Source organism: Oryx dammah, unplaced genomic scaffold, assembly GCF_014754425.2.
Source record: "Oryx dammah isolate SB20612 unplaced genomic scaffold, SCBI_Odam_1.1 HiC_scaffold_25, whole genome shotgun sequence".
Taxonomy (NCBI): Eukaryota; Metazoa; Chordata; class Mammalia; order Artiodactyla; family Bovidae; genus Oryx; species Oryx dammah.
In genome coordinates, this window is record NW_024070209.1 from 10,245,598 (window position 1) to 10,266,434 (window position 20,837).

The 20,837-nt window shown below is 44.7% G+C and overlaps 1 protein-coding gene across 2 annotated transcripts in view; it reads left to right on the top strand.

Annotated features, from left to right (window-relative positions):
• The first annotated feature begins 540 nt into the window (after nucleotides 1–540).
• The window catches only part of SLC4A5 (solute carrier family 4 member 5), a 92,809-nt gene continuing 72,512 nt past the window's right edge, over nucleotides 541–20,837 (top strand). For both annotated transcript variants that reach the window (XM_040223862.1, XM_040223863.1), the window contains exons 1-2: nucleotides 541–619; nucleotides 10,268–10,438. In XM_040223862.1, the coding sequence (XP_040079796.1) occupies nucleotides 541–619; nucleotides 10,268–10,438 (250 nt within the window). The remainder of the gene's footprint in view (nucleotides 620–10,267; nucleotides 10,439–20,837) is intronic.

The window sequence follows — 20,837 nt, forward strand, 5'->3', positions numbered from 1 at the left end:
CTTATTAATACTATAGAAGTATGATATAGATTCTTTACAATTTACTAAAGCTTTCCCAAGACCTAGTTTATGTGTTCTCTTTGTGTGCTCTTTGTAAATATTCCATGTGTACTTGAAAAAGCACACCCCTTTTTTCAAGTACAAATGGAATATTCCCCAGCATATGGCTTCCCTGATTGTTCAGTTGGTAAAGAATCTGCCTGCAATGCAGGAGAGCCTGGTTGGATTCCTGGGTTGGGAAGATCCCCTAGAAAAGGGAAAGGCTACCCACTCCAGTATTCTGGCCTGGAGAATGCCATGAACTATATAGTCCATTGGGTCACAAACAGTCAGACACAACTGAGTGCCTTTCACTTTCACTTTCCCCACCATACATGTATTTGAGTTTCCTCAATTTGTTTATATGTTCTTTTGTCTTAATTTTTTTCATCTGCACTAAGGTCTTCCACTGTGAGTATGAATTTGACCATTTCTCCTTGAAACTCTACCTTTTTATGTTGTGTACACTTTGAGGTTGTGTTCATCTTTTACTTTATAGATATGAAGGTGGAAGAGGAAGAGGCTGGGGTAGGGAAGCTGGACCCCACTAACTACAGGAGGCGATGTCAGGATCAGGAAGGTAAGTAAGGTCACAGTGAGAAATTGATGCAAATTCTCAGAGGGTCTAGATTTCCCTTGGATAGCTTTATAACAGCCCTTTCAGTTGGAGGAAACTACGGAGCTTGTCCCTTTCCCCTGACCCACCCACGGTGTCTACCCTAGATCTGGTGGGACTAGCTTTAACCATATCTTAAAGGGACCACGTGGTCATATTGGAGACCGGTAACTTGGATTTTGCTAGGATTATGGCATAGCTTCCCCAATATAAAATCAAACTCAATTTTACAAGCTCTACAAATCATACTAAATGCCAAATATAAACATTTTATAGATTTTAAAAATAGCAGCTCAGTTAAAACCAGTAAAAGAGGGTATTGAGTAGTGATATTTTTGTTGCTTCAGAATTTCTTACCCAGAGACCCTAAGTATCCTACATTCTACAGAAAAGCAGCCACAGAGTTTATAAAGAGGCACTACCCCAACCTTTTTGGAAGGAGGTAGCAATCTTCCTATCCAGCTTGATGCTCCCTGAGCTGAGGAACGTGTAGCACCACTCTAGGGCTGCTGATGGAGAAGAACGTGGTGAGAAGCTGGCACTCTCCTGAGCCAAACTACAAAATGTTCACAGGGAGAGAACAGGTTGTACGAGCAAAGAAAGAAGCTTTGGAGTGGGTTAGTGATTCCCTACAGTTCACTAGCTGAACAGCCACACTCTGATGGTTATAGTAGAAAAAAATAAGACAAGTTAGATTCAGGGCAAAAGCAAAATATGTCCCTGACAGCCATCTCCCCTGATTTTTTTTTTTAAAAGGGTGCTCTTTGCACAGTTTTCATAATCATGTTCCCATTCACCATTCTATTCTGCCTTCTCAAAAACCATGCCTAGTTAGTAGAGAAAGAATTTTCATTCCTGCAGTATCGGTGAGAACACTGAGTCCCAGTGCGCATGGTCATACAGCAAGGGAAGAACAAGCCAGGGAGTACCCAGGGCAGCTAACACTGGGTAAAGGCCTTTCTGTTACATCTCTGCTTCCCATCTCCATTCCTGGCCTCAGGGCGGAGAATGCAATCTCATCATTAAAAGAATCAAGAATGCTAAACCTTTAGAGTAGAACTGCCTGCCTGCCTACTAAGTCACTTCAGTTATGTCCAACTCTGTGCGACCCTTTGGACTATAGCCCACCAGTTACTCCAGGCAAGAATACTGGAGTGGGTTGCCATTTCCTTCTCTAGGGGATCTTTCCAACCCAGGGATCAAACCTGTGTCTCTTTGTCTCCTGCATTGGCAGGTGGGTTCTTTATCATCAGTGCCACCTAGAGTAGAACTGCTTACCTCTAAATATTGGTGTTTGTGGCTTACCTCAAATTCTAGCTTTGCTCAGGCTTAGGGTGGGGGACAGAAGGAAGGAAAAGCATCAGTCATTCTGATACTGGTTCACTAGGAAGCGAGGCTGCACTTCATAAACATGTCTGCCTCACATTTCTCATTAACCCCATTAACCCAAGGAAGACTGAGGATCCAGAAGAGCAAGCAAGGAGGTGGTGGGGTGAGCTGGAATTCTAAAGAGATCTGGACACTAACATCCAGGTAACCTTACTCTCCAGTGCCTAGGAATGCACCAGCCAGAGTAGGCACACACAAGTAGGCTTAGCAGAATGGACACCCAACATGTCTCTAAAAGGTTTAGACATGCTTCTTCAAGGATCAGCTCCATGTGGTTTCACATGTGCAGTCCCTGATGCCCAAGCATCTGGTATGTCAATTTCAGGAATTTGAATCAAGAGGTAGCCTCTCCTCCAGAAAAAACTACAAACAGCAACAACAGAAAAAAACAAAGTTAATGTAGAGCTTGATGTAAGAACACAAAGTCTAATTTCTCAGTCTGCCACAGTCTTTCAAATTTTAATTGTTGGGCTTCCCTGGTGGCTCAGAGTATAAAATGTCTGCCTGCAACGCGGGAGACCCAGGTTCAATCCCTGGGTTGGGAAGATCCTCTGGAGAAGGAAATGACAACTCACTCCAGCACTCTTCCCTGGAGAATCCCGTGGACGGAGGAGCCTGGTAGGCTACAGTCCATGGGGTTGCAGAGTCAGACACAACTGAATGACTTCACTTTCTTTCTTGCTTGCTTGCTTTCTTGGGCCTCAAAAATAGTCATAATGATCAGCTGCTGATCAATAGTTGCTGATCAGCCCTAAGGAAAACTTTTATCACAAATTAATCAATGTGATATGCGACAATAATGAAAAGAAGAATAAAAATTATATGGTCATCTCAATAGATGCAGGAAAAGCATTTGACAAAACGTAACATCCATTCATGATTTTAAAAAATCACTCAACAAACTGGGTATAGAGGGAATGTATCTTAATATAATAAAGGCCACGTGTGACAAGCCCATAGCTAACACCATAGGAAAGGAGAGAAAAGGAAATTGAAGCCACTTAGTCATGTCCAACTCTTTGTGATCCCATGGACTGTAGCATACCAGGCTCCTACATCCATGGAATTTTCAAGGCAAGGGTACTGGAGTGGGTTGCCATTTCCTTCTCCAGAGGATATTCCTCACCCAGGGATTGAAACCAGGTCTCCCACATTGCAGGCAGACGCTTTACCATCTGAGCCACCATGGAAACAAAGCTGAAACTTTTCCTCTAGGATCAAGAATAAGACAAAGATGCTCACTCTTGCCACTTTTATTCAAAATAGTACTGGAAGTCCTAGCCAGAGCAATTAGACAAGAGAGAAAAGATAAGAGGAAGAAATTTTAAAATTTGAAAGGGAGAAGTAAAACTGTCTCTATTTGTAGATGGCATGCTATTATAAATAGAAAACCCCCCAAATTCTACCAAACTGTTAGAACTAAAAAAAATTAAGATTTCAGCATACAAAATCAATATACAAAAAATCAGTTGCATTTCTCTATACTAATAATGAACTGTCAGAAAGAGAAATTAAGAAAATAGTTCCATTTACAATTGTGTCAAAACCTAGAAATGAATTTAACCAACGAGATTAAAGATCTGTACACTGAAAACTATAAAACACTGATGGAAGAAATTTAAGACAACACAAATACATGGAAAGATATTCCATGCTCATGGGTTGGAAGAATGAATATTGTTAAAACGTCCATATTACCCAAAGCAACCTACAGATTCAATGGAATCCCAATCAAAATTTCAGTGACACTTTTCCCCACAGATATATTTTTTAAAAATCCACAAATTCATATGAAACTATAAAGGACCTTGAATAACCAACACAATCTTGAGCAAGAAGAACAAAGCTTGAAGATCACACTTCCTGATTTCAAACTATATTACAAAGCTTTAGTATTCAGCATGATATTGGCATAAAACCAGACATATAGATCAATAAAGATCAATGGAGAGCCTGGAAATAAGCCCACACATATATAGTCAATTAATTTACAACAAAGGAGACAAAATATATGATGGGGAAAGATAGTCTCTTCAATAAATGATGCTGGGAAAACTAAACAGCTACACGTAAAAGAATGGAACAGGACCCTATCTTAAAACATACAGGAAAGTCAACTCAAAATGGCTTGAAGACTTGAATGTAAAACATGATACCATAAAATTCTTATAAGAAAACATAAGGGGTGTGCTCCTTGATATCAGTTTCAGTGATGATTTTTTAAATTTGATATTAAAAGCAAAAGCAACAGGATAAAAGATGAGTTAAACTACATCAAGCTAAAAAGCTTCTGAATAGCAAAGGAAACTGTCAACAAAACAAAAAATCAACCTATGGAATAGGAGAAAATATTTGAAAATCATATATCTGATAAAGGGTTAAGTCTAAAATATATAAAGATCTTATAAAACTCAATTACAAAAAAAGAAAAAGACTACACCATTTTAAAAAAATGGGAAGAAGGACTTCCCTGGTGGTCCAGTGGTTAAGAGACTGCCTTGCAATGCAGAGGATACTGGTTTGATCCCTAGTCCGGGAAGATCCCACATGCCGTGGAGCAACTAAGCCTGAGTGCCACAACTATTGAGCCTGTGCTACACAACAAGAGAAACCACTGCAACGAGAAGCCCGCACACTGCAAAGGAGAGCAGCCCCTGCTCACTGCAAATAGAGAAAGCCTGTGTGCAGCAATGAAGACCCAGTGCAGCCAAAACTAACTAACTAAATAAATACTTTTTTTTAATGGGAAGAAGAACTGAATAGAATTCATTCCAAAGAAAACATACAAATGGTCAACAGGTACATGAAAACGTGCTCAACGTCATTAATCATCAGGGAAATGCAAACTAAAACCACAAAGATATATCACCTCCCAACTGTTAGGATGGCTATCATCTAAGACAAGGGATAACAAATGCTGGCAAAGATATGGAGGAAAGGAAACCATTTGGCATCATTGGTAGGAATGCAAATTGGTGCAGACACTGTGGAGAACAGTATGGAGATTCCTCAAAAAATTAGTAACAGAAATACTGTATGATCCAGCAATTCTACTTCTGGATATATAGTCAAAGGAAATGAAGTCATTATCTTGAAAATGTATCTGCACTCTCATGTTCATTGGAGCATTATTTATAATAGTCAGTTCAGTTCAGTCACTCAGTCATGTCCGACTCTTTGGAACCCCATGAATCACAGCACGCCAGGTCTCCCTGTTCATCACCAACTCCTGGAGTTCACTCAGACTCACGTCCATCGAGTCAGTGATGCCATCCAGCCATCTCATCCTCTGTCGTCCCCTTCTCCTCCTGCCCCCAATCCCTCCCAGCATCAGAGTCTTTTCCAATGAGTCATCTCTTCGCATGAGGTGGCCAAAGTACTGGAGTTTCAGCTTTAGCATCATTCCTCCCAAAGAAATCCCAGGGCTGATCTCCTTCAGAATGGACTGGTTGGATCTCCTTGCAGTCCAAGGGATTCTCAAGAGTCTTCTCCAACACCACAGTTCAAAACCATCAATGCTTCGGCACTGAGCCTTCTTCACAGTCCAACTCTCACATCCATACATGACCACAGGAAAAACCATAGCCTTAACTAGACGGACCTTTGTTGACAAAGTAATGTCTCTGCTTTTGAATATGCTATCTAGGTTACTTTATATGCTATCTATCATAACTTTTCTTCCAAGGAGTAAGCGTCTTTTAATTTCATGGCTGCAATCACCATCTGCAGAGATTTTGGAGCCCAAAAAAATAAAGTCTGACACTGTTTCTACTGTTTCCCCATCTATTTCCCATGAAGTGATGGGACCAGATGCCATGATCTTCGTTTTCTGAATGTTGAGCTTTAAGCCAACTTTTTCACTCTCCTCTTTCACTTTCATCAAGAGGCTTTTCAGTTCCTCTTCACTTTCTGCTGTAAGGGTGGTGTCATCTGCATATCTGAGGCTATTGATATTTCTCCCGCCAATCTTGATTCCAACTTGTGTTTCTTCCAGTCTAGCTTTTCTCATGATGTACTCTGCAAAGAAGTTAAATAAGCAGGGTGACAATATACAGCCTTGACGTACTCCTTTCCCTATTTGGAACCAGTCTGTTGTTCCATGTCCAGTTCTAACTGTTGCTTCCTGACTTGCATACAGATTTCTCAAGAGGCAGGTCAGGTGGTCTGGTATTCCCATCTCTTTCAGAATTTTCCACAGTTTATTGTGATCCACACAGTCAAAGGCTTTGGCATAGTCAGTAAAGCAGAAATAGATGTTTTTCTGGAACTCTCTTGCTTTTTCCATGATCCAGCGGATGTTGGCAATTTGATCTCTGGTTCCTCTGCCTTTTCTAATACCAGCTTGAACATCTGCAAGTTCACAGTTCATGTATTGCTGAAGCCTGGCTTGGAGAATTTTGAGCATTACTTTACTAGCATGTGAGATGAATGCAATTGTGTGGTAGTTTGAGCATTCTTTGGCATTGCTTTTCTTTGGAATTGGAATGAAAACTGACCTTTTCCAGTCCTGTGGCCACTGCTGAGTTTTCTAAATTTGCTGGCGTATTGAGTGAAGCACTTTCACAGCATCATCTTTCAGGATTTGAAATAGCTCAACTGGAATTCCACCACCTCCACGAGCTTTGTTCGTAGTGATGCTAAGTCCCACTTGACTTCACATTCCAGGATGTCTGGCTCTAGATGAGTGATCACACCATCGTGATTATCTGGGTCATGAAGATCTTTTTTGTACAGTTCTTCTATGTATTCTTGCCACCTCTTCTTAATATCTTCTGCTTCTGTTAGGTCCAGACCATTTCTGTACTTTATTGAGCCCATGTTTGCATGAAATGTTCCCTTGGTATCTCTAATTTTCTTGAAGAGATCTCTAGTCTTTCCCATTCTGTTCTTTTCCTCTATTTCTTTGCATTGATGGCTGAGGAAGGCTTTCTTATCTCTCCTTGTTATTCTCTGGAACTCTGCATTCAGATGCTTATATCTTTCCTTTTCTCCTTGGCTTTTCGCCTCTCTTCTTTTCACAGCTATTTGTAAGGCCTCCCCAGACAGCCATTTTGCTTTTTTACATTTCTTTTCCATGGGGATGGTCTTGATCCCTGTCTCCTGTACAATGTCATGAATCTCATTCCATAGTTCATCAGGCATCCTATCTATCAGATCTAGGCCCTTAAATCTATTTCTCACTTCCACTGTATAATCATAAGGGATTTGATTTAGGTCATACCTGCATGGTCTAGCAGTTTCCCCTACTTTCTTCAATTTGAGTCTGAATTTGGTAATAAGGAGTTCATGATCTGAGCCACAGTCAGCTCCTGGTCTTGTTTTTGTTGACTGTATAGAGCTTCTCCATATTTGGCTGCAAAGAATATAATTAATCTGATTTCAGTGTTGACCATCTGGTGATGTCCATGTGTAGAGTCTTCTCCTGTGTTGTTGGAAGAGGGTGTTTGCTATGACCAGTGTGTTCTCTTGGCAAAACTCTATTAGTCTTTGCCCTGCTTCATTCTGCATTCCAAGGCCAAATTTGCCTGTTACTCCAGGTGTTTCTTGACTTCCTACTTTTGCATTCCAGTCCCCTATAATGAAAAGGACATCTTTTTGGGGTGTTAGTTCTAAAAAGTCTTGTAGGTCTTCATAAAACCACTCAACTTCAGCTTCTTCAGTGTTACTGGTTGGGGCATAGACTTGGATAACTGTGATATTGAATGGTTTGCCTTGGAGACGAACAGAGATCATTCTGTCGTTTTTGAGACTGCATCCAAGTACTGCATTTCAGACTCTTTTGTTTACCATCATGGCTACTCCATTTCTTCTGAGGGATTCCTGCCTGCAGTAGTAGATATAATGGTCATCTGAGTTAAATTCACCCATTCCAGTCCATTTTAGTTCACTGATTCCTAGAATGTCAATGTTCACTCTTGCCATCTCTTGTTTGACCACTTCCAATTTGCCTTGATTCATGGACCTGACATTCCAGGTTCCTATGCAATATTGCTCTTTACAGCCTCTGACCTTGCTTCCATCACCAGTCCCATCCACAGCTGGGTATTGTTTTTGGTTTGGCTCCATATCTTCATTCTTTCTGGAGTTATTTCTCCACTGATCTCCAGTAGCATATTGGGTACCTACTGACCTGGGGAGTTCCTCTTTCAGTATCCTATCATTTTGCCTTTTCATACTGTTCATGGGGTTCTCAAGACAAGAACACTGAAGTGGTTTGCCATTCCCTTCTCCAGTGGACCACATTCTGTCAGACCTCTCCACCATGACCCGCCTGTCTTGGGTTGCCCTGCGGGCATGGCTTGGTTTCATTGAGTTAGACAAGGCTGTGGTCCTAGTGTGATTAGATTGACTAGTTTTCTGTGAGTATGGTTTTAGTGTGTCTGCCCTCTGATGCCCTCTTGCAACACCTACCATCTTACTTGGGTTTCTCTTACCTTGGGCGTGGAGTATCTCTTCATGGCTGCTCCAGCAAAGCACAGCCGCTGCTCCTTACCTTGGACAAGGGGTATCTCCTTACCTCCGCCTTTCCTGACCTTCAACATGGGACAGCTCCTCCAGGCCCTCCTGTGCCTGGGCAGCCACCGCTCCTCGGGTTGCTCCTCCCAGCCGCCGCCCCTGGCCTCGGGTACGGGATGGCTCCTCAGGGCCACCGCCCCTGGCCTTGGGCATGAGGTGGCTTCTCCCAAATAGCTTGTGTCCATCAGCAACTGAATGTTTAAAGAAAATGTGATATACACATGAATATTATTCAGCTATTTAAAAAGGAAGAAATGTTGTCATTTGCAACATGAATGGACCTGGAGAGTATTATGCTATGTGAAATAAGTCAGAGAGACAAATACTCTATGATTTCACTTACATGTGGAATCTAAAAATCCAAAGACATAGAAACAGAGAACAGGTTGGGGGTTACCAGAGGCCGGCGGTGGAAGGTGGGGAATTGGATGAAGGCAGTCAAAAGGCACAAACTTTTAGTTCTAAGATACCTAAATGTAATGTACAGTATGGTGGCTATAGTTAATAATACCATATTATATGCTTGAAAGTTGCTAAGAGACTACATTTTGAAAGTTCTCATCACAAGAAAAAAATTCATATCTTTGTGTGGTGATGGATGTTGACTGAACTTATTGTTGTGGTTGTCATTTTGCAGATATACATATATCAAATCATTATATTATACACCTTAAATTAATATAATATTATATGTCAGTCATATCCAAATTTAAAAATAATAATAGGGAAAATTGTGCAGGTGGCACTATGGTTGAACTTAGGTACATGGAACTTAATGTACTATCTGCTCAATTATTCTGTAAATCTAAAATTGTACTAAATGAAAGTGAAAGTGTCGCTCAGTCATGTCCCACTCTTTGCGACCCCATGGACTGTAGCCTACCAGGCTCCTCCATCCATGGGATTCTCCAGGTAAGAATACTGGAGTGGGTCGCCATTTTCTTCTCCAGGGGATCTTCCCGACCCAGGGATCGAACCTGGGTCTCCCGCATTGCAGGCAGATGCTTTACACTCTGAGCCACCAGAGAAGCCCAACAACTAAAATTTTAAAATTGCACTAAAAAGCTATTAATAATTTTAAAAATTGTTGACCAACTCAATATAGATGAGAAAGCAATAGTAGAAGGTCTTTCTGGAGAGCTGAGGGTTGCCTCTTTGAGCACAGATTTAGTGGTGGCTTCTTAGAGGAATTCTGAATTAGGGTCCTTGCTAGCTCTTGAAAATTCTAGCTTACAAAATCATTTTTGAGAAATCCTTACTAACTCGCTTCTCTGATAAGTAGTAGTTCACATGGTCCTTGGTTGTTAGTAAAAATGGCCTTGATGGAAATGCATATGATTTTCCCATTAACAATCAAAGCTGAGACTTGGCATTTTGGACTAAGTCTGTGACCTTCTAAAGGCCTCTCTCCTGGCCCATGTGTCATAAATCATATGTAGTTATTGCTGCTCTGGACGAGCAAGAATGGGGAGATGGGAGTTCTGTTCATTCTGAAAGAATTCTAACTATAGTCCCAAAGGTCCCCCTTCCAGCAACTGCTGAGTTGGTTCAGAATTGGAATTCTGTCAAGCCCAGTGGCCCCGTCCAGGAATCCCATGTCTTCTGATCTTTTCCTGTGGCCTCAGCTCTCTGTAACTGGAGGATATTAAGGAGAAATGCCAGCTTTCAGTCACTCTGCCTACCCTCTCTTTTATTCTGTGCCCACAGACTGCCGTTCCATTCACATCGGGCTTTCCGTTCCCAGTTACCCTCACAGGAAAAGAGACCAGAAGGGACATCTTCCAGGCCTGCAAAAGGCCCGCTGGGGCTTGCAGCCAGACAAGCCTCAGCCGGGGCTGGCCAGTGCGGGCAGCGGTGTGGACCGTGTCAGGAAGACACGTGAGTTTGGGGAACATTCTGGGAGCCATCTGCTGGGGGGTCCAGACAGGGCAGGGCAGGGCAGGGGAGGGGGACGCTCAGGAGAATGTGAGGAATGCCCCTTGTGGCTCAGGCCTCTTAGGCCCCTCTGCTCTGCTGCCGCAGCAGACCAGCCCCTGCTCAGAGAGTCCCTTCAGGCAGGCTGAGCCCCTGTCATCTCTGGTAACTTTGAGACCTCTGCTCTGGCACATTCCACCTTGATTTCATGGTTTAATTCTCAGAATTATTTCCTGTTTCTAAATTCCTAAGGGCAAATTTCCAGCCTCCCTAAGAACCAATAACAAACATGACTGGTGTGAGGTGTTGTGCTCAGTGAATCGAATTCTTTGTTGCATTACCTCCACCCTCTCTCTTCACCTGAGCTTGAAGGAATGGTCTGGAATTGTCTGGGCGCTCTGCACCACAGTTTCCAGAGTCCTGGAGGCTTTCTCCCAGGTTAGCAGAGCCCCTGAAGCATGCCTCTGCTGCTGCAGAAATCAGTTCTGGGCTTGTTAAAAAGCAGTCTTTTGTTCTTTCCTGTGGAAAGAAAAATATCAGTCATGAGAGGAGTGAAAAGACTAGAGCACAGCTGCTGTGACATTTTATCCTTTAGCGTCTGCCCTGTTTCTAGGGATATGATTTCACCTGCAGCACATCCCAAATCTGTGAAATAAATAGCATCTAATTGGTTTCTACTATACATTTCCATGGTCTTGAACGAAGCAAAATGAGCTGTCTTACCATCTGAACCTTCAAAGGAATGTCAGGCAGTAGTAGCCTCTTAACATTCCTGTAGCAGACTGTGACATACACACTGGCAAAGACCCTCTGAGTCACCTCCATCCCAGCACTGCCCTGAACAACTGCGGTCATTGGCACCAAGTCTACCAAGGCCTATGACTTCTCCTGTGCCTCTGTGGGAGAGGGATTAATGGGGAGTCCTTTGGTAGTGTCTAGTGTAAGAAATGAGCCCTGATACACACATACACACAAACATGCATACATACACAGGCATGTGCACACATACCTGTTTGGGGGTTGGCATATCTGAGACCCAAAGGAGGGTAAGCCTGATAGGGAGGCCTGCTCCCCAGGTTGGGTCTGGATGCCTCCCACTCACTCTCTGGAGCGTTTCCCTGCCACTCCACCACATTCAGGGATGCAGTCACCCTTTAAAAGTGGAGTCTGCTGGGTCCTTCCTCAGTCAGGAAAGAGGAAAGTGGGTTAGAGCTGGTACTCTCTGCAAATGATATTTATTGATGCGACGCGGTACTTCACAGAAGTGGTCATGAATGGTGGATTTTGTGTTGTTTGGATGGTTTCTGGTTGAGTTAAGGGGACACTGGTTTTAACTGGAAACCAAAGGGGAGAGAAAGGAGAATCCTTTGGTACATTTGCACATTCAGTCCATTCCCTTTACAACCTGCCGGTCCCCATGCACGACACGTGGCATGGCTGTGGAACAGGGGAGACAGTGGGAAGGCATAGGGAGACAGGAAATTTCAGGCCACGTCTTTCAAGCTTGGGTAAAGTAAGAACTTCTTTTAAAGGGAAAATAACTTATTGTAGACTCATGAAAGTGCATTTGTATATTTGTAGAGCCCCAAGGGACCATAAAATCCCAGTTTGAGAAATAATGTATTAATTCATTAAGGCTTTTTTCCATAAAACATCTTACAATTTTGAATTATAAGTTTTATCCTTATAGCTAATAAAATAAATCTTTTAAAGATTATCTTCAAAATGGAAACACGAACTTTAACAATTCTGATAGAACCCACCTACCTCTAAGAATACTTTCCAGGCCCCAGTTACAGACATTCTTGATTTGAGGGAGCCACAAAGCCTGCAAGCAAGGTCAGCAATCACAGTGAGTTTTCACCCATGGCAGCTGAACTTGTTCCAGCCATTCTGTTAGGGGTGGTAGAGGTCCACCTCTCTGTCCTTCACTTGTTCCAAATCAGAGGGGGCATTGTGTGTGTGATGCAAATATAAACCCTACTCTATGGGATCCCCGGGTCAGTGACAGTGCCCTGGGGAAAGGAAAACAAACCAGTGCCCAGATCATTGCACAGCATCTAGGTGACTTCCTGAATCTGCCACTTTGCTTTGCTGCAGGGCAAATGACCAGATGTGTTTTTCCTCTCTGAGTGCCTTGTCTATTCTGTGAATCCATTCAGACAGCCCAGGCAGGCATTTCAGCTGGCCACAAAGTCCAAGAGGACCTAGCTTTACAGAAGAGAGGAATTGTGCAGAATGGGGTCAGGGGGTGGGCCACGCACGGTGGCTAGACATAGCTAGGCCTGAGAGTAAAGCAGGCTGTGTAGTTGAAGGATTGACAGGTGACTCCTTTAGTTCCTGCCTCACAAAACAACAACAGGAATCCAGCAAGATGATGTGTGTGAAAGATATTTATACCGCAAAATGGCATTTCATTACAATTTTGTTAACTAAAAGCATCACATTAATAAAAAGAAGATATTATTATCCTCATCTTCAGATTGGGAAATCAAGTTTCAAAGAGATGTAGTGTGGCACAGCAGGAATCAGTGAAGCTAGAAGTTGAAAACATCAGTAGACTCCAAAACCCTTGTGTGTCTCTTCCACTACACTTCGGCCCTTTGTAAGTCATCACCAGTCAGTCATGACCAGTTGGACATGGGCTAAGGATTATATTTTTTCAAGCAGCCAAACTACCTTATGATGAAAGGGATAGGTAGATAGTACATATCCCAGAATATAATATGCCGTAGCATAGGATTATTTGTCCCACCTCCACCCCTTCCTCCAATATGAATATCATTTTGACCACCTCTTCCTCCAGTTTTGACTCTAGCAGAACGTATACAGGAAATAGAACCATCAAGCTGTGGTGAGAATCAGTAAAAGCCATGCTTCCTTCCCTTGAAAGAATGCATTCTCTGGCTCTGAGAGCCTCTGGAGAAGCTATTAGGAGAAAGGGGGTGAAGAGCACCTGTAGAAATATGACTGCTCTTTGGCTCTTCTTGGCTGGTGCTAAGAACTGGAGCCAAGATCTAAGAGAAAGGAGATGGGCCAAGCCCGGCCTGGTGTGTAGGCTCTGGTGGGTGAAGGCCTCAGTGCCTTCATCTGTAGAGTGGAAGATTGTTGTAGGGTGACAAACTGTTGCAGTTTGCCTGAGATAGAGGGCTTTCCCAGGACAAGGGACATGGAACTGTCAGTGCTAAAGTCGGTCGGTTCAAAGAAATTCAGGATGTTGGTCACGCTTTGCTGTGAGCTCCTAGATGGAATGAAAACAGACACAAAGTCCTTCACATGGTACATGGTACACTACAGGCACTTGGCACGTAACTTCAGTTGATTTGTGTTAACCCAATTTCAAAGCAAGGAGCCCAGATCTTTTTTCCTTTATGAGCAGACCTCTAGTTTGGCTGTTCTCACTGGTACTGAGAAGCTAATGAGATCTTTCTGGCGGGAGGGGTGTGAAAAAGTATTAAGGTCTTCTGCTACTTGCCGAGCTCTGAACAACTCTAGGGTCACTGAAAGATCAAAACCACCAAGACGAGCAGTAGGGGAGAAAGCGGCTGTTTTCTCACCAGGTGTTTGAGCCTCGTGTGACTTCAAGACTTTAGGACCAAAAATAGATTTCATATGGTCCTTCCCATTTCTGATAAGGAAGGTGTGAGGGTTGGGACAGAGAACAAATTTGTCTCTAAAACATCTCCTCCACTAAGGGACTCCTGAGACAGGCTTTGTTTCCAACATAGGAACAAAGACAATTGGATTTCTTTTATTTCCTGGAATTATCAACATATACAACATTCAAACAAACAAAAACCCCTATTGGAAGAGAATCCTGAGTTAGTGAACTTTACATCTTAATGGGAAATTAAGGTTGAAAGTTCAAGTTTGCAAGTGAACCCATTAAAGTTCTGATAAATACAAAGTTATTAGGGCTTTCCTGGTGGCTCAGTGGTAAAGAATCCGCCTGCCAATGTGGGTGACACAGGTTCGATCCCTGATCCGGGAAGATTTGCATGCCATGGAGCAACTAAACCCAAGTGCCACAACTATTAAGCCTGTGCTCCAGAGCCCGAGAGCTACAACTACTGTGCTCACACACCACAGCTTCCGAAGCCCAAGCGCCCTAGAGCCTGTGCTCCACAACCGGAAAAGCCATCACAATGAGGAACCCGCACACTGCAGCTAGAGAGTCGCCCCTGCTCACTGCAACTAGAGAATGCCCGTGCAGAAAAAAAAAAAAAAAAATTTATATATATAAAGTTATTATAACACATATGTTACTTGGATTTACCTTATTCCTTGAGAGTTCGTGTCCTCGCCTCTGCCTAAACTTCTGTGAATTTCCAGAGGTGTCCAGTCCCAGTAGCACTCCTGCTACAAGACCTGCGTGCTGGGCTCACAGTCTCACTGTGTCTCACTTCTTGTACCTGTTATCTGTTCTCACCTCTAGGCAAGCTACAGCTCAGGAATGGGGTTCAGTCCTCATTTGGTCTCCCCCAAATTGGTCACATATACCACATATAAGTGAGGAGCAGACTTTCTTGAGGTTCTGAACCATGAAGCCTTTTCACCTTGCAGAGATACACAGTTTTTAAAGAGAGATACTAAATATTTGGGCTTCCATTGTGGCTCAGCTGGTAGAGAATCTGCCTGCAATGTGGAAAACCTAGGTTTGATCCCTGGGTTGGAAAGATCCCCTGGAGAAGGGAAAGGCTACCCACTCTGGTATTCTGGCCTGGAGAATTCCCTGGACTGTATAGCCCACAGGGTCACAAAGAGTTGGACGCAACTGCGTGACCTTCACTTCACTCACTAAATATTCCCTTTCTTAAAAATCCCCTTGTCACTTGAAGTTTCCTACTGGCTACTTTTCTCTACCATATTTTTGGCAGCTCCCACCTCACCCCATTGCGCCTCACAGTCCCCTCACATCTGACTCTCTTCTGCCCCTCCAGCCCGGCTTCTCCCCTCCCTCTCAGTACACTCACTCCCCTCCCTCACTTTTTGGTCACATCAGTTTCCCTCAGCCCCACCTTAGCTCACCACCCATATTTTCACAGCTAAAGACACACAGAGTTGGATACAACTGAGTGATTGAGCACACACACACACACACACACACAAAGTATTAACTAAAGACAAAATCTGTCTCGTCTAAGTTTAGCCCTTTAGCTAGACTTAACATTCTTTTATAACTGTTAAACTTGCCGTTTTTGAGAAGGAATACAGAAGAAAATCTCCATGCCCTAGAATTTCGTATGAGGGAGACTCATGATTTAAAAAGTAATTTGATCACAAGTATCAGAACCTCCTGGAGAAGGAAATGCAACCCACTCCAGTTCTTGCCTGGGAAATCCCATGGACAAAGGAGCCTGGCTGGTTACAGTCCGTGGGGTCTTGAAAGACTCAGACACGACTTAGCAACTAAACAACAATCAGAACCCTACTTGAGCTGTCTTGAGCAGGGAGGGAGTGAGGGAGAGTAAAAGTTTATACTACATGAATAAAGGAGTTTCTCACAGTCCCAAAAGAACGACCAGCCAGGCTCAGCAGGAGGGTGAACACGCTCTCAGTCCCCTCTTTGGGACTCATGGCCTGCCCCCTGCTTCTTCTATAAGTCTGCTTTCTTTCTCGATGTGTGTAGCCTTTCCTGCCTCTCCTTGCCTTCAGCTTTCAGTTTATACGCTCCTTCCATTAGGAAACACCCAGCTATCTCAGAAACCAAATTCAAAATTTCCAGGCTTGAGTCAGGTGTCCAATTAACTGTTCCTGGTTCAGTTAACCATGGCCAAGAGGCACGGTTCAAGTACTCCACAAACGCAGCCACCAGAGCGTCATCCCCTGGGTGAGGGAGTGTCTGGGCCAGCAGATGACCTGAAGCTACTGACAGGACGATTCCCATAAACACTACAGGTTCGCAGAGTCTCTTCTCTGCCTTCCCAGAGAGCATATTCTGAGTTTATGGACTGCTTTGTAGGAAAAAAAGAAAAAAAAAAAACATCCCTACGGTCCATGAAACTAGGACTTGGGGCCTCCCTGTCTTCTCTTGAAGACCGCCTCAGATGAATGCAGGCATGACTTTGGAGCCTCCGTTTCTGTCTCTCCCACTCCTCAGAACCTGGGGGCCTTGGACTCTTCTCGATCCCCTTTGTTGCTGTTGTTCAATTGCTCTGTCGTGTCCAACTCTTTGTGACCCCAGGGACTGCAGCACACCAGGCTTCCCTGTCCATCACCAACTCCCAGAGCTTGCTCAAACTCATGTCCATTGAGTCGGTGATGCCGTCCAACCATCTCTTCCTCTGTCATCCCCTTCTCCTCCTACCTTCAATTTTTCCCAGCATCAGGGTCTTTTCTAATGAGTCAGCTCTTCGCCAAAGTATTGGAGCTTCAGCTTCAGCATCAGTCGGTCTAGTGAATATTTAGGGTTAATTTCCTTTCAGATTGATTGGTTGGATCTCCTTGCAGTCCAGGGGACTCTCAAGAGTCTTCTCCAACACCACAGTTCGAAAGCATCAATTCTTCAGTGCTCAGACTTCTTTATGGTCCAAATCTCACATCCATACATGACTACTGGAAAAACCATAACTAGCTCCACTTCCTTGTTCCCGGCTTCTTTCCGCTGAGGCTGGTCCTTGCTGATATACTCACGAGTGTTAAGCAGTGAAATTCATTCACCTAGCAAATGTTTATTGAATGCCCATGCTGTGAACCCTTTTCTGGGGCCAGTAACCAACGTAAGCAAGCCAGACCTTGACCTCACCAAGCTGGGTGTCCAGTGACTCAAGTGGAGCCTGGGAGAGAGCACTTCTGAGAAGACTCTGAGCTGAGGACCCCAGGCCCTCACACTGACTTTCTGGTGGTCTTGAACACCTCCTGGGTCTTCTAGGAGTTGAATACCTGCAGGTTGCAGTCCAGCTGCAATCCAGGTGACTTTGTGCTTTGCTCAGCTAATGACTAGACAGATGCCCCCTCCCTGCCACCAGTAAAAGCACGATTCTGTTTGCTTCTTTTTGTGTGTTTCCTCAAGCTTGGTCCTGCCAAGGTTGGATTTCTCCCAGAAACTGCTAGTTCAGTCCACTTGGGCCATCACTGTGTAACTGTTGCTGTGAGCTCTTGACCAGAGGGGCTTTTATCTGCAGCCTCTCTCATTTGTGGATGAACTTGCGTATGGGACCTGGAGTGCATTGGAGATGCAGTGAAACCCTGAGGCATGAAACCCAGCGCATCACTAGGTTTCTGAGGATCTGAGGGAAGGGAGATGGGGAGGGGTAGCCTGAGAATAGTAAGTAGTGTTCAGAAGCTGAGAAGGATTGAGCTCTTGGAATGTTTAAAAGAGCTGTTATGAGAAAGGAAAATGTCAGACCTGTTGGCAACATCAGCCATAGCAATGTTTACTGGTGACTGGCCTATGCCAAGCACTGTGCCACTCATGTCACATACACCATCTCATTTGATGGTCACCATAATCCAGTAAAGCAGGGGTGACTGTTCTCACTTTATAGATGGAGAAACTAAGGCTCAGACTGCTTAATGCTTTGCCAAGATCCCACTGCCAGTAATTATCAGAGTCGGGAGTTGAACCCAGGTCTGAGCTCTTAAAGCACCACAGGAATAAAGAGAATCCTCTGGCGCCCTTGGTGATCTCTCTGTGGGTGTTCCTCTGGGGTTTCGAGATCAGACACAGCCCCTGAGTCAGTGTGGCATGCAAGGTCTGCCCAGTGGTGTTCAGAAGGAGAGGGGCTGGCGCCAGCCACAGTGGAGTACAAACAGTAGCCTGAGACCCTTTAGGGGCCCATCTCTTCACCACCCTGCCCTGCTGCTGCTGCTGCTGCTGCTAAGTCACGTCAGTCGTGTCCTACTCTGTGCGACCCCATAGGTGGCAGCCCACCAGGCTCCCCGGTCCCTGGGATTCTCCAGGCAAGAACACTGGAGTGGGTTGCCATTTCCTTCTCCAATGCATGAAAGTGAAAAGTGAAAGTGAAGTCACTCAGTCGTGTCCGACTCTTAGTGACCCCATGGACTGTAGCTTACCAGGCTCCTCCGTCCATGGGATTCTTCAGGCTAAGGAGCCCGCCAAAGCAGGAACTCCTTGGTGGTGGCATTTTCTTGGGGCGTCCGACCTAATCACACAGCCCTGAGCCTCTGCTGCTATGTTCTCAGGTTTAAAGTGGGCACACTTGACTTTGAGTCTCAGGCCTGAAGATGTGGTAAGGGAGCCGGTGGTAGAGGCAGGGGCTTTGGGAGTTGCAGTGCTGGCTGAGGGTGTCAGCAAACTGCTCTCCTCTAGGCTCCCGTAACTGGGGGCCCAGTTGGGCCCTCTGTGCTATAAACCAGTTCTCAGATTTTTCATCCGTGAAGTGTTTGGATTCAACCATCGCTCAGCTTTCTCCCAGCTCTGAGACTTGGCAAATTCAGGGTTCAGAGCTTCTTGGAGCAGCAGCCACTCATGACCTCTAATCAACCTTGGCACATTCTAAGTACTCAGTAAGTACTTGTTGAACTGAACCCAGGAGATTAGGAGTTTCTCAGCAGAGCAAAATAGTTCCCCAGGGGGGTTCACCACTTACCCTGAAGTGACCAGTTCCCCTGTCCATGGGCTCTCAGAAAACACCCACCAAGTGATATTTGGCATTTTGTCTTAGAATCAGACTTAGAAGGAAAGGATCAGGATTTGGGTTGTGAAGTTGGAGAAAGGAAGAAACCAGCTTCAGGGGACATTATTGACCAAGGGCAGTTGCTGTGAAACTTGAGACCCCATAGCACCTCTCCTCAGACCACCTCACCTCCACCCTGGGGCTGGATGACTGAGAGAGGCCGGGCCAGAACCTGCTCCAGCCAGCTCACCTGCAGCCAAGGCCCTAAGGAAGCTCCAGGGAGTCTCAAGGAAAATCCTACCTCTGCTTTTATAAAGGGGCCTGAGGAGAGGTGCCTGGGCTCCCCTAGGGCCCCCAGGCTTGGGGGAAGGGCTCATGGGGGAGGGGGCAAAAGGGCAGTCCTGCCAGGCCTCTCAGCGCCTGCAGGTGCCACCCCCCTGCTGCTGTGGAGACCTGGCTGCCTGTGAGAGGTTCTGCCTCGGCCACCACCGAGACCTTCTCTCCCCAGTGCATCTGAGAACCTGAGAGTCTTTGCTCTCGCTCACTGCTCACTCGCTCTCTCTCTCTCTCACACACAAACACACACAATTCTCTTATTCTCAGAGTATCTTTAATGCACTCTTGATAGTTTTGCCTCTCACATTTACTACATCTTCTCACATAACGCTCTCCCCACTTCCCCAGTCTCTCACATATTCCTTTTCTCTCTCTCCCTGTCCCTCCCTCTCTCTCTCCCTTTCCCTCTCTTTCCCTCTCCCTCTTCTCCTCTCCCCTCACCTCCCCTGGTGCTTAACTGGAAACAAAAGTGAGTTTGTTGAGCCCTGCTGGTGGGGAAGAGGAGCGAGCGGCAGCGGCCAGGGTGGCAGCAGCAGAAACAGGCTGGGGCCAGAGGCAGTGTCCACAGCTGGAGACCCCGGCGCTCAGCTCTTCCGGGCAACAGGTAATGCCTCAGCAGAGCTGGCTCAGGCGTCCCGCTCTTTGTCCTGTCTCATCCTCTCATACCAGCTCCACTTATCTGCCTTCTAATTTGGCCTTGAAGGGGGATGGGGATTAAAGATTTAGGGAATGGTAGGCACAAAAGGTCCAAGGAGTCACGTGCTCTCCTGCTCAGAGAACTGTGTGTGGTCTGATGTGGCTGGAATCCAGGGCATGTGGGGTCAAGCAAGGGTAGCTGAAGTTAGAAAATACAGGGTCCAGGGTCGCTGGGGTGTCTGGATGAGGGACGTGACAGAACCTACCCAGGCAGGTTAGGGCCAGATCTTGATGGATGTTTAGAGCCATGTCATAGACCCAGGCTTTAGATCCTAGAGAGCTATTGAATATTTTTCACCTGAAGAGTAACATGACCAAATCTACATTTGAAGAGAGTAGTACTTGAACTCTAATCCCACGGAGAACTGGTTTACCCTCTCAGACTAAAGCAGTCCTAGTCTTCTCCCAATTTAAGGAAAAAATAATGTTATTTGTTCAACTGTTAAATTTTCTTCTATAAAATTTCTGTAAACCTTTGATGCCTGCCAACAAGTATCAATAATCAATAAAAAGGATGTAAGTTTAAAGTAGTAGAAAAATTCAGAAGTAAAAAAATCATTTAAGTAAATGCAGTCCTTTAAGCTATATACAGATAAATTGGTAGTATTTTCTGCTAGTAAAATTATTTCTAACTCATATGCACAATATTTTATGGTGCTGCCCCCCAAAATACCATGACTCCCAGGAGTTTGCCAAAGGAGCAGTTCGTTAATGCTAACTCTGCTGCTACCTAGGGCATGGGATGGATGGGG